Source organism: Lycium ferocissimum, chromosome 11 (genome assembly GCF_029784015.1).
Source record: "Lycium ferocissimum isolate CSIRO_LF1 chromosome 11, AGI_CSIRO_Lferr_CH_V1, whole genome shotgun sequence".
NCBI classification, from domain to species: domain Eukaryota; kingdom Viridiplantae; phylum Streptophyta; class Magnoliopsida; order Solanales; family Solanaceae; genus Lycium; species Lycium ferocissimum.
The window spans coordinates 56,204,960-56,219,114 of NC_081352.1; the positions used below are offsets into that span (position 1 = coordinate 56,204,960).

Genomic DNA, 14,155 nt, shown 5'->3' on the forward strand with positions numbered 1-14,155 from the left:
TTTATATCCCGTAAGTTATTTTAATCACTCGGGGTCCCCAGGTAATAAGTGAATAAGCTGAGCATTTCAATAACCTTAAATCATCTTTATAAAATGCCCAGATCAATATTTCTACCCTTTTAAATTAGCGAAAAGGTTTTTCATGCACCATGTTTATTTAGAGAGTAATAAAGAATTTTCAAGATATTTGGTTAAATTTTTTTTTTTTTAAAGAGGAAAGAGAGAAAGAAGAGGAATTCTTGTTTAATCATTTAAAATTGTTTTTAAACATTTTTTTTGCTAAAATTCAGATAATTTAAATAGCTTAAGTAATTAATTATTTACCCTTTTTTTTTTTCTACTCCTGATTTTTACAAAAATAAGCATCATTGCCCTTTAATGATTTGATTAGGCTAGTTAATTAATTAAATGATAATTATTTGCAAAACTGAACCCATTATTAGATCTATATTTTCCTTTTTGATTTTTTGTCTAGGTCACAATTAGTTTAATTGTTCCTTCATTTAAAGAAATTAGCTTTTAAAAAAAAAAAAATTAGCCTGCTGGTATTTAATTTAAAATAATATGTTTGTCCTAATTTTCAAAATTAGATTAAGAGGCCATAATTAAAATAAAGTGAAATTTTCACAAATAGCTACCTTTTAGCTGCTTCTAACAAGCTATAACTACAAATGCATTATTTACAATTCGTAGCTGGTTTTTCCTATATTTAGGTCCTGGATGCGTCGCATAAATATAGCCAAAATACAGACTAAATACACGGAACTGTTGAGCAAATAATGCCTCTATTTAAGGAAAAAAATATATTTTTCAAACTAAACAGAAATCTGTTTTTAATGTTCCATAAATCACGCAAATCTCATTCTCTTCCATATCTAATCACATATCTCATTCAACATCTAATCATTCACATAAAATTTGAATTCAAAAACTCTCTTCATATTTTTTCCCAAAATATAACTAAAAAAAAATCTCTTTTTAATGTTCCATAAATCACACAAAGCTTGATTTGTTCATCAAAAAAATTTGAATTGCATAGTGACAAGTTGAGATTGTCTCCTGATGCTATGACCATCGGTTTTGTGTTCGTTATTAAAAATATTCAATGAAATTACATTATTAAAAATCAAAATGTTCATTACAAAAAATATTAGTTATTGAGTGCAATAAGATGATATTGAATATTATTTTGTAACTTTAATAAGATGGGAGAACTTGACTCCGTAAAAAAACTTTAATCCCTAAGAGTGGCTTTTGATTCACTGTATTTTATCTGTATTATGATTGTATTTTTGAGTGTATTCTAATTGATCCGTAAGATTTGAATCGTAATGAATATTTTTACAATATATTTCACTTGTATTTTGTATGTATTTTAGAAGTATTAAAATTGTTCTTTAATTTTTGAAGTATATTGTACAGAAAAATAAATTTTATGGTTCAATAATGAATTCAAGTGTACCATGAATATATAGAGAAAATGCATAGAACTCTTCTGGTTCATCAATAAAATATAGTGAAAACATGTAGGAAATACAAACTTGATATTGAAATGCACTTTGTAATTTTTTAGCAGTAACTATACAAGAAAACTATAAATGTAATAAAACAGAATTCAAATCTACAATTAGACTATACAACAAGCGGGATCATTACCAAAATACATAAAACTTCTTCTAAAATCTTCATAAAAATAATGTTGCAACAGTGATATTATACATCAAAAAAAAGTTGGAGAAAAAAAAAACAACTTAAAATATAAACTGTTCTGTCTACAAATCTACTCCTGAACATCTACTAAAATCACTGCATCATAATCAACGGTAGCCTTGACGAGTATTGGTGGTTGCTCGTTATCAATAAATGCATTCGAGGTTGCCTTGTCGATTTGCGTCGTATCTCATACGGAGAAACTTTGCATCAATTTCAACTGGAATGCGTCAAGATATACTGAAACTTTACATTAACAAAACATGAAAAAATAACAAAATAACAAATTAACCACAATAAAAAACATCACATTCAAGATAGACTAAAAATATACTATAACTATAATGCAAATATATCAATGTCAAATGCACTGTGGTTGTCACTACAACGATGTGGATCGTCTTTGTAAAAATACACTTCAAATACAGTGAATATATACTACAAAATATACTTTGATAAAAAGTAAACACAAATTCAAAATCGCATAAATTTACAAGTAACAAATTAGGTAGAAAAAATATATAACACACAATTAAAAACACAAATTAATTGAAATAATAAAAAATACGAAAAAAATATACTTAAAATTTACGCAAAATACGGAATCCGGGGTGAATTGAAAAAACGAATTAACTGAAGTTCAAAACACAAACTAATTGAAATAATAAAAAAATACGACAAAAATATACTTAAAATGTATGCAAAATATAGATCTGGTGAATTGAAAAAACAGGAATTAACTGAAGTTCATCGAAAAATACGATAAAATATACTTAAAATGCAAGTAAAATACATATCTGGTGAAGTGAAAATAGGGTCATTAATAAGAAAAAATACCTCTTGGAGAGCATGAATATTTTTACTCTTGTCCAATAACAAAAACTTCAGATCTGTATTCAAAAATTCCGGTGGCCGGCGGCGGAGGGTATCTAGGAACATTCATGTCGGTTAAATGATTTGGTCTTTAATATTTTCTGTTCAAATAGGCTGATCTTTTTAATTGCTACGGTCGGCCGTGTCAAATAGTTGGTCTTTGTAATTGCTATAGATCGACCATGCAATTGCTACGGATACGACCGGAAAAGAGAAGACGGCCCGTGCGATCGGATCATGCGGAGAAGACGGTGGTCTAAAACGACATCGGGATGAATGATACATGGATCCCTCAAAACAAAAACAAAAAACCTTTAAACTTCCACCGAATACGGGGAAAGATGAAATGCAGTGGCTTAGTAGTAAACCCAAAAAGAAACAAAGATGATGAGAGAGAACACAAAAATAACGAGAGAATCTTACATATTTTAGGAAATAGAGTTGAATTTTGGCGGTAAAAGGTTGAAATTAATGAGCGAGTTAATACGAGTAAAAAAAGGAAGTGAAAGAAATCGAGCGATTTGAAAAGCACGAAATTAGAGGAGATGAGAGTTAGAAACGTATATTTAGGAAAAGGGGAGAGAGAGAAAGTTTGCAGCTAAAAAATAGGGGTGTGGGAAGTGGTAAGTTAATTGGTAGAAAAGTGGGTAGCTATAAGTTGTAAAAATATAATATTATAGCTACTAAACTTAATTATTAAAAAGTATAGTTATATTCCATAAATATGTAACATAGTAAGCTATGCCAAGTAAAAATTATTAAAATAAATACATTGGGCCAATTCTTTTCAAGCCCATTAACGACTTAACCGACCTTTAAAATTATTTTTCTCATTTTTTTTTAATTTATTATAAAAATGCGTAGCAATCTGATTTTCCCTGTGGTTTAAATTTTCTTCAATAGTATTTTAAATTATAAATGGTTAAGACTTAGATATACTCAGTATATACACCAAGTATACACACACATATAATATATATATATATATATATATGTACATATACACTTGGTGTATACACAAGAAAAGGCCCCCATTTTATTTCTTAAAAATCAGGTGGACCGAGTCCAAGCCCAATAGGGCTGACCCGGCCCAAGGCGGCTGTTAAGGGGATAACCCCCTTTATCCTTATCATTTTCCAAGCCAAATGATCCCTAACCCTTCCCTCTTCCCTTCCCCTTACCCCATACGCTAACCTTAGCGCCGCCAGGCTTTGTGCCTTCTCTCTCATGCCAGAAATGGAAAAGTTGCAGAGAGTAAAAGGCTTTGCAGCCTTCGTACACCCTTTTCGCGTGATAACATTAATGATCCAACCTCGTTTTCATCTCCTTCCTTCCAAACACGGTATAAGTCGTATTCACTTTAAGCTTTCCTTTAAATTTTTGAATCTAATATATGATTTCCTGCATTTTGTTCTTTATTTTCATGATTATGTTGTTGTATTTGTTTGATTTTCATTGGTCAAGTACAAACAGGCCAGATCGAGTAGAACAATACTCATATCTGGCCATGCGTTCTTAGTTCTAGCTAATTTCAACCGTAGATCTTGTTACAGAGGTCATTTGAATGGGAAAAATGTTAGTCCCACATCGATATTTTGAAGTTCCTTCATAGTTTGGGGATTCTATAAATAGAACCCCAACCTTCATCACAAAAACAAGTTTTCAGAAGTGTAAAAAATCAAAAGGCTAGAAGTTTAAGTCAAGAACTTGAAATTTAAGCAAAAGTATAATTTTAGACTAAAAAAAAAACTCTCTTTGTCGGGTTTGAGTCCCTTAGTTATTTTTTTTTCCTTCTTTTTCGCTGAGTTGGAGGGTGGAAGCACAAAGAGCTTTTGAATCCATTCTTGACCAAAGGCTGCATTGAAAAAAGGTAATACCCCAACCCTTTTATATATTTTTGTCATTCTATTTATAAGTTGATAATTGATCTGTGTTATTAAGTGTTCTTGATTGATAGATGGTCTTATAGTAGGATTTTTTTTACTTAAGCACTGTTTAATAAGCTTCAGAATGAGCCCCATCCTAAGCATGGTGCCTTGTTTATCTTATGTACTTAATCTAGTCTTTCATTATCTGTTTGAGTTGGATGTTCTAAATGAGTGTTAATCCTTTGCAAGAATGTTTGAGATTGCTGGAAACTTGAAATGATTTATATTGGAATGACTTTGAGGCTTGATAAAGGACAACAGTTCACTATTAAAATATATATTAAAATAAGAGGTGCTTAGTTTAATTAGGGAACACATAGGGTGTTGTTAGGCTATTGGAATACTAATTTGGTTTGTATGACTCTTTGGTAAGACTTCTTTGTGTTAGGAAGTCCATATGACATGTTTATAGGGTCATCATTGGATTACTTGCATCATAATGTGATAACACCTATCTCCAAAAGGGATTCATGACTTAAGTACCTTTCTAGCTGTGTCTAAGGACTTCTGTTTTGCATTATTGAACATGTCCAGAATTGTCATTAGTTGATTTGTGATGTTCTTCTTTTTAAAGTAAGGCCCTTCTATCTGTATCCTACCATGCTTAAGTGAGAATCACCTTAAAGCTGTGCCTTAAGAATCTGGGTGCAAATGTGTTATGCCTTCCATGGTTGATGCTGCATTGCTATACAAATGCCATAATTTGACTCTCTATGTGATTTGTTCCTATTCCTTATTGGTTTGTTGAAATCTATAGTGTGTAGTAACTGTTTTGACTTTAGTAAATATGGTTAAAAAGGGGGGGGGGGGGGGGGGGGGGATTAGGGATACGGGCGGATTAAGAATGCAGTATTTCATTAAATGAGAAAGCCTTATGTTCTTTCTTAGATTAGTCTGGCTTATTGTTTCATGATAAGAGCAAGTCAACTTAAAACAAGATTTACAGTTTATATATGCTTTGTTGGAAACTAATTTGCTTGAGATTCTTACCTGATTATGACCTCTGGATTAAGCTTGACTAATGAAAATAACCCCGACTTGTTGTTGACTATGTAAGTTCTGAATTAAGAAATACTGAGTGGACCTAGCCTTAATAGCTAGCTAATCATTATTAAGTTAGATGTTTGAATACTGATCAGGGATAGAACCACACTGAGAATAAGTCTATAAAGGCACTAAACCAAGATTGTCAGAGGGAAAAGGGGGTTAGGCTAATGATGAACCCTTAGTTTGGTAAAGTGGCATTGCTCTGCAAGTCTAATGTATTTTCAGTGATAAAACATGACTAGGTAAAAAGGAAGGAGGATAAAACTGCCTAGACTAGCTTGAACCTTGTGTATATTCATTAGAAGAACTCTGTCTAGAGACTAGGTTGGCAAGGGATTTGAATCAATTTTTTTGCTAAGAAATTAGTCCCTTTAGAACTTGAGTAGGAATCTAAAATGCTTGCTATGTGACCTGTTTATGAAGATGCCATATTTTTCTTTGCACCTGCATGACAGTTCAGGGATTTATTTCACTTGCCAGTTGAGTCTGTCTTCCCTCTTTCCTTTTCTTCCTTTCCTGTGAATGTTGTTGTGTCAAAAGATTAAAGGTTTGGTCTTGCTTAAGTAATAAAGGATCTTTACTGAGATGAGGGTTGGATCATGGCCATTTAGTTATTTGTTTTGCTTGAATTCCCTTTGTGTTCTGTTTAGAGGTGCTGAATGTTTAAAAGAAAGTGATCATGCCATATCCAAGATCAAAATTGCCTATCTAGTCTGTACTGTTGAATCATGAGATTTCCTACATGAGTTCTATTGGAACATAACTGGCTAAAAAGATTTAAAAAAAAAAGAAAAGGGAAATCTGCCTACTGTCACTACTTGAATCATTTGTGTTTGGGCTTAATCTCTAATACTCTGTCCAGATATCCTAGTTACCATCATTTACTTGGTTGCCTCATACACATTTTCTATGATTTGGCTAGATGAAGTTTGTAATATGGCATAACTTGATGAATTCCTAGATTGGTTTATGATGGTTCTGTGAAGAAGGTTAAAGAACTTGTTGATGACACCTTGACTTATGCTGTGGTTCTGTATGGATTTTCCTAGCTTCTAGTGGTGAAAATGATCCTAATCCTAGCCTAAATGATCCTGTCCATTCCTATGTCCATGCATTTGAGCTTGTTAGGGCATTTAGTTGTAAGTGACTCCTGGTAGCAATACTCTTTATGATTAGAGAAAGGTTGAAGGTAAGCTAAAAATCACATGGCCAGGAAGAGTCTTTTTAAAAGGTGCCTTGAGAGGGGATCTAGGGGGGTGATCAAGCACTGTATGACTCACCACACTTTCCCTTCATATAAAAGGCACCATTGCACTTTCATAAGCCCATGGTGGTGCATGCTAACTATACAAATCTTTCAAAAGATCATGAGAATTTTGTTGATAGAACCTAGAAGACTTGGCTAAAATCAGACATGCATTGATAAGTGGCTTAGTGAAACCTAGTTATGAACCTAGGTGCACATGTACATGACTGAACTAGAACACCAAAGGAAAAGCTTATAGGGAAACAAAAAATTTGAATAGGTAAAGCATTGAAACTGAAACTGAGTTCTAAGAAACTGTCAAGATCATGTAAGTCCTTCCTCTTTCAAGAAACTCCACCAAAGAGACATGAATGATTTTATACATCCTTTCTATGCTATGTGTGCAGCCTGCGTACTTTTACTTGATGTTTTCACCCAGTTAAGTCTATCTGGGACCTAAAAATCCACCTACCTACTATGTTTATGTGTTTAGCTTGACTGAAATTAGTTTCCTTTCTCATGTTATATCTGTCAGCTCAGTCTACACCTGGCCTTTGCAAATGTGAGTTGGAATATACTTTCCTTTTACTAGGGCCTATTTGCTTCCCTTTAGATGTGCAGTTTGTGTCTATGAATGAGTTCTATATTGGAATCTATCTATGGTTGCACATCTTCATAAAGAGATTGATAAGCTTATTTTGCATAGACCACTCCTGGCTTAAAATAATGCATAGTATGATGGATATATTCCCGTTCCTTGTTGTAATTAAGTAGTAGTAATGATGTACAGTGAAATATTATCCTTTGTTTCTTAGGAGTTATGTTTTGCATTTTCTTCTGTGTCCTGGGTTGAAGGCTAGACTGTTCAATGATATTTGGTTCTAATTGTGCACTTGTGTTTGATTGTGGTAATGTTGAGGATCATTTGGGGTTGGTCAAACCTTCCCCCAGTGGCAACCATGTCTGGGGTTCAATGAAACCCCTTAAATCTTGTGCGACAACGGGAATAAGGATGGTGGCAACCACCCTAATCTCATTCCAAAATACTCAGCCCACACATCATTAAAATGCACTATGAGAGAAAAATATCATGTTAGGGCAGTTTGGCTACTTCTATTTTTAATAATATTACTATTCGTGTATATCTTCTATATATATTATGTGAATTTTATAGGATCCAGTCTGACCAAACTCTTTTTCTTTTTTCCCCCATTTCCCTCTCTTACTCTTCGCATGGCCACTTGGGCCGAGGACCCAACCTCCCTATTGTGCCAGGACAATTCTTTCAGATTTCTATAGAGTCTGAGGAAGGGAAGCTAATATGTGTATCCATGAAGGCCTAATCATGGGTGAAAATGGTTAAGGGGCTTGGTACACCCCAAGTTATTTCATTATTATTATATGATACATTTACATTTATACTTATATTTGTAAACTCACATTACTATTGGAAACCAAATGGTTGGAACTAGAAGTTTTAGGCAAACGGTACTTAAGCCGTTTAGTTGGACTTTAGGCTCCTTCGCGAATTTTCAAAACCCGTCTTATTTCCTTACTTTAAAAAAATGGGGATTTTCTAAGAGGCAAATAAGATGGCTTTCTTATAAAAATAAATTAGATTTAGAGAAATTCGTGTAGGTGTTAGCATAAGAGCGTTTTACCAGAATTATTTGTCAAAAAGTCCTCAATTCAGAATTAAAAGGAACAAACTATTTTTTTTATATTAAAACCAGTTGTAATAGAAATGAGAGATTTTGTATTATGGTGAATTCAAAAAATCAAGAAAAAATATACTACACTTTGCTTAAAAACCGGCATGGTTTTGGATAAAACCCAACAAACAAAAACCGACTTTTGGGCCAAGGCCCACCAAATTGCCATAAACCCAGATTTAAATTCAAAACCAGTCTTGGACGCTTTTTTTTCGGGAAATAAGACCAACAAAAACACGTTTTGGGGCTAGAGCCCATTACACTTTCTTATCCAAAAAAAAAAAAAAACCACAACTCTTTTCCCTTTAAACAAACATAAGCCTATATGATTTTTTTTTTTTTTAAATCCCCTTACTTCCAAAACATGTGGTCGCCTATTGTTTATTACAAATTGAACTTATTCTTTGCAGCCCAATGCCGAACTAAGATGATTTTTAAGACAACATACTAAAAAACATTCTTTTGAAAAAAATGGAATAACAAGTAAGGAGTTCTTGGCGTGTTTATGCGATTGACCCGAACCAAGTGTGGATTAAGGCATGCTAGAAATACATGTATATTTTTATCATAAAATGGTTTCCTTACAAAAATTATTTATCCTGATACATAAGAGGAAATATATTCATTGGTATACGATAGATCCAACCTAAAAAATAGCCCATATATAAGGGAACTACACTCAAATTCTTTCAAAAAGAACTTGAGATTCAATAAAAGGACATATTTTTTATGGGAATTTTACACTAAATAAAGAGTTCATGCAAATACCCACACATTGAAATTCGAAGGTCAGCCGTATAGTACGGATCCTTAATACTAGGGTGCCTAACACCTACCCTAGGGGATCACCAGAACCCTTACCTAGAAATTTGGATTAAGAAGGATTTTTCACGGCGTATGAATAAACCCTTCCAAAACTGGTTTTCCTAATTTCCTAAAAATTAGGTGGCGACTCTTTTAAAACAAAGTCCAAAAGAGCACCAACGATTTCGAAGTAGCTTTTTCTGAGCGCTAACCTTACCTGCGAAGAATGTGAACTGTTACAGCTATCTGTGGCATATGGCCACCATTCTTTTCTCATCTATCATAGCCAGCTACTCATAGCAGTTTCTAACCCATTCGGCATCGTCTAGCTCTTCTTCTTGAATAATTCTTAACGAGGGAATTTCTACTTCTGCGGGTATGACTGCTTCTATACTGTAAACAAGAAGGTAAGGGGCAACTCCGGTGGATGTCCGAGTTATGAACCTATATCCCAACAAAGCATATGGCAATTGCTCCTGCCAGTTCTTGTAGTTGTCGATCATTTTTTGCAGGATTCTTTTAATGTTCTTGTTGGAAGCCTCTACGGCTCTGTTCATATGTTGCCGGTAGGCAATAGAATTCCTGTGGGTTACCTTGAATTGCTCACAGATGTCTTTCATCAGATGGCTGTTCAGATTGGCTCCATTGTCTGTAATGACGGACTCGGGCACACCGAAGCTGCATAATGAGATTGTTCTTGATAAAGTCAGTCACGACCTTCTTGGTCATCGACTTGTGAGAAGTTGATTCCACCCATTTGGTGAAGTAGTCGATGGCAACTAAAATGTAGCGATGTCCATTGGATGCCGATGGCTCAATGAGTTCGATGCCGTCTATCCCCTATGCGATGAACGGTCAAAGTAAGCTCATTGCATATAGCTCTATCGGAGAAACCTTGATCAGGTCCCTGTGTATCTGACATTGATGGCATTTTTGCACGAATTTATAGCAGTCGTGCTCCATGGTCATCCAAAGAGTATCCTGTCTTTAAGATCTTCTTGGCCAGAATGAATCCATTCGTATGAGGTCCACATGTCCCTGCGTGTACCTCTTTCAGTAATTTTGTGGCCTCTTCGGCGTCCACACATCTGAGTAAACCGAGGTCGGGTGTCCTCTTGTAGAATACGTCTTTGTTCATAAAGAACCCATTGGCTAACCTCCTGATGGTCTTTCTTTGATTTCCCAAACTTTCTGGGGGTATTCTCATTTTTCCTGGTACGCTTTGATGTCAGCGTACCATGGTTTGCCATCTGGCTTTGCCTCTAGTGAGCGTATTGAGCCTGGTTGTCTTTCAAAGAGATCTCCAGCAGATCAATGTGAGTACTATCGGGGTGCTGAATCATGGAGGCTATCGTGGCCAAAGAATCAGCGAACTCATTCTGAGCCCTCGGTGTGTGCTTGAAGTCTATGCTTTCCAATCTACTGCAAGTCTTTGTACCAGATTCACATATGGCAGTATCTTCTCATTGTTGGTGGCCCAATTTTCTTTCACTTGATTGATGAGCAAATTGGAATCTCCGATTACTAACAACTCTCGTATGTTCATGTCTAATGCCATTCTGAGGCCAAGAATACATGCTTCGTACTTGGCCATATTGTTGGTACATCTGAAGTTGAGTTTTGCGGCCATTGAATAGTGTTATCCTGTTTCTGATATCAAGACTACTCCGATGTCGGAACCTTTGTAGTTGATTGCTCCGTCAAAGAACAGTCTCCATCCCGAGTATGGCTTGGCCACCTCTTCGTCCATTGCTATCACTTCTTCGTCAGGGAAGAAAGTCCGTAATGGTTCGAGTTCGTCATCAACGGGACTTTTTGCTAGTAGGTCGGCCAGAGCTTGTCCTTTGACTGCTTTCTACGCTATGTACACAGTGTCAAATTTGCTTAGTAGCATCTGCCATTTGGCTAGCTTTCCAACGAGCATCGGCTGACGAAAGATATACCTTAATGGATCCATTCTAGAGATGAGGTGAGTGGTAAACATCGCCAGGTAATGTCTTAGTTTTTGGCACTACTACAGAAAGTGCTTTTAGCGACTAATATTTAGAGGCAATAAATCAATTGCCGCTAATTTTATTCTTTAATGACAAATTTTAAGGCAAATGAGCAATAGCCAGCGTAGAGGTCTCTTTCACCGGCAATTGAAATGAATGGCCAGTAAAAGGTGTGCGGGAAGTCACCCTTTTATTAAATTTTCATCTTTTCCCAAATTTTTTTTCCTATTTCGTCCCATATTTTGTTTCTTTCTTGAAATCCCTATTTCGATCTCTCTATACCCTCGCTCTTCCAGATTTGCCAGCTCCCTCACCCCCTCCCCCCCTCTCCCTCAACAATACTCAATTCGCAGAACATAGGGCATGAAGTCACAGAGAAGACTGTAATTATTTTTTTGGATCTCCATAGATATATTTCAGGTCAGTAATGGACTTCTCCATCTATCGATGACATTCAATTTTTTTGGCGTTAATGTTTAATCGAGATTTGAAGAATTTGGATTTTCTTTTCTGATGTCCGATTTGGATAAATAATTTGCTCTAGATGGCTTTGTTCCTTGATTCTCAATATCTGATTTTGTGATTATTTCTTCTTGAATTTCTATATAGAAGTAGAACTGCAAGTATTATGATGATAGTGAATAACTATGTTGTCCTTGCCAAAGAGGTGTATGGAGTTGCAGAAACCCTACTAATCTCCTTCTTGGTTAGTTTGATGTAGTGCTTCCAGTATTTTTTTTCGATGAGCCTGTAAGAAGTAAATCTTCATTCTTTTGACTCAACGTCATTATTTTTATGAAAATTGTTTTTGTTGTAGATGTATATTCATGTGCGTGTTCTTCAATTATGCATTTTTTTTTATGGTGAAACCAATTAAATCAGGTTCACTAGTTTAACTATAACTATTTGTGGATTTCTTCAATGTTATATCTGTGATTAGTTTCATTTCTTGAGAGTTATCATTTAATGTTACTATTTTATAATGTGTTAGTTATGAACTTGTACGACAAACCAGTAACCTAGAAAGGTTTGGTTGATTGTTGAGAACAACAAGATTCCTTTTGTTTTTTATTTTTATTTTTATAGGATTTAGAACCCTTGGTGCTAGAATATTGACTTCCTATATCCTTGAAAGCATCCTTGAGGTTATGAAGTTTAGAAAATGAGGCTACAGAGCGTTTGTTTTTATGACTGAGTTTACGAGTAGGTAATCTAAGAGGCGGTATGAAAGTCCATGAAAAAGAAAATGATCAGTTGGAGAGATCATCAGCCTGAGGATTCTTTATAATTTTATTCTCTTCTTTTTCTTTTTGTTTAGTAGGATGGATAGCGGAATAGATGGAAGTTATTTTAGACACTCAACGAATATAGTTCCGATTACTTACTATTGACTAAATTCTGGTATCGATTATATGCTATCCTAGTTTTCTGCCTCCAATTTAATTTTATTCTCTTTTACATGGAATATTCAACGGAGTCACAAAAAGTCTCGACATCAGACTTAGACGTTGCTTGGAGGACTCATCACACTTATCTTATATTTGATACCTTATTGTATACATGGGATGAAGCTGGTGTTGAGTGTTGACTTCATAGTTGAATCAACCGGTGTCTTCACTGAAAATGAGAAGGTTGTTGCTCACTTAAAGGTATAATTTATCTACTTTGTTTATGCCTTTGGTTTAATTGATTTCTCCAATTGCATTTCTGTTATTAGATTTGATCTATGCATTAATTCACTACTATAGCCTCTAGTATATTTAAAGTGCATTGGATATACACTTTACTTCTTGGATCTTGTTTCTTGTGTTAGATCTACACTTGTGGCCAAAACAAAGCTAAATCCTTGATATAGAAATAATTGATTGACTTGAGATGTTTGTGTGATCAAGGTGGTGCCAAGAAGGTTGTGATCTCTACTCCCAGTAAGACGCCCCCATATTTGTTGTGGATGTTGTAAAGGAATACAAGCCAGAATTGGACATTGTCTCCAATGCTACTTGCACTACTACTAACTTCCTTGCACCTTTGGCCAAGGTTATATCTTATATTAATCATTTCTTCCTATCTGTTATCTGAATCACTTGTCAAATCTTTTGTTAATGAGTTTTTGTCTTGCTGTGTTGTATTGTAGGTTATCAATGATAGGTTTGGCATTGTGGAGGATCTCATGAGCACTGTCCACTCAATGCAATTTGGATATGATGAATTTTATATGTAGTTTTTAACCTGCTGCAATGTTTTGCTACTCAACCTCCGAAGGCTGTTGATGGTCCATCCTTGGAGAATTTGGAGAGGTGAAAAGAGCTTCTTCATTCAACATCATTCTGGCGACTTGGTGTAACCAAGGTAATTACGATTCAAGTGTCATTGCTAATAGTTGTTTTCCATTCCATGTTTGGTGCATATCTGCTATAGAATACCACAAAATGATAACTATCCAGGAAAAAAACAAGAGAGGAAAGGAAAGAAAATATTACTATGAAATGATATCTCATCTGCAAAATCAATCTTTCTATAATGATTGATGTAAAGTTTATAATGAATTCTTAATCTTCGATTACTTGGAAAAAATTCTATTTGATTCGTCTATAAAGTTGGGTTTTTAGTCTGTTAAACTCCATAGCAAATCCCATTTATGAATCATAGCATGAAACTCTAACAAAGGGCTATTGCACCTGCTAATACAATAATACTTATTATTACTAAAATATGTTAATAGATTTACTCAAATATTTTGTTCTGATTCAATCTCTTACTTTCTTCATAGTAACATATTAACATGATGGGCTGAATGTCGTTCAAATACCAGCTTATGTTGGAATTAGTTGTGCATTAGAC

General features: G+C 34.6%; 1 protein-coding gene and 1 long non-coding RNA gene across 2 annotated transcripts; both read left to right on the top strand.

Moving 5' to 3' along the window:
- Positions 1 to 3,646: 3,646 nt before the first annotated feature.
- Positions 3,647 to 8,324, top strand: LOC132037502 (uncharacterized). Its single transcript, XR_009409908.1, has 2 exons — positions 3,647 to 3,931; positions 4,353 to 8,324. It is a non-coding gene; the product is annotated as an uncharacterized LOC132037502 (long non-coding RNA).
- Positions 8,325 to 10,545: 2,221 nt separating this feature from the next.
- LOC132038508 (uncharacterized) lies at positions 10,546 to 13,535 on the top strand. Its single transcript, XM_059429164.1, is given in 7 exon segments — positions 10,546 to 10,710; positions 11,724 to 11,734; positions 11,924 to 12,020; positions 12,886 to 12,961; positions 13,204 to 13,239; positions 13,242 to 13,351; positions 13,449 to 13,535. Coding segments are annotated over 7 exon segments (582 nt in total).
- Positions 13,536 to 14,155: the final 620 nt, after the last annotated feature.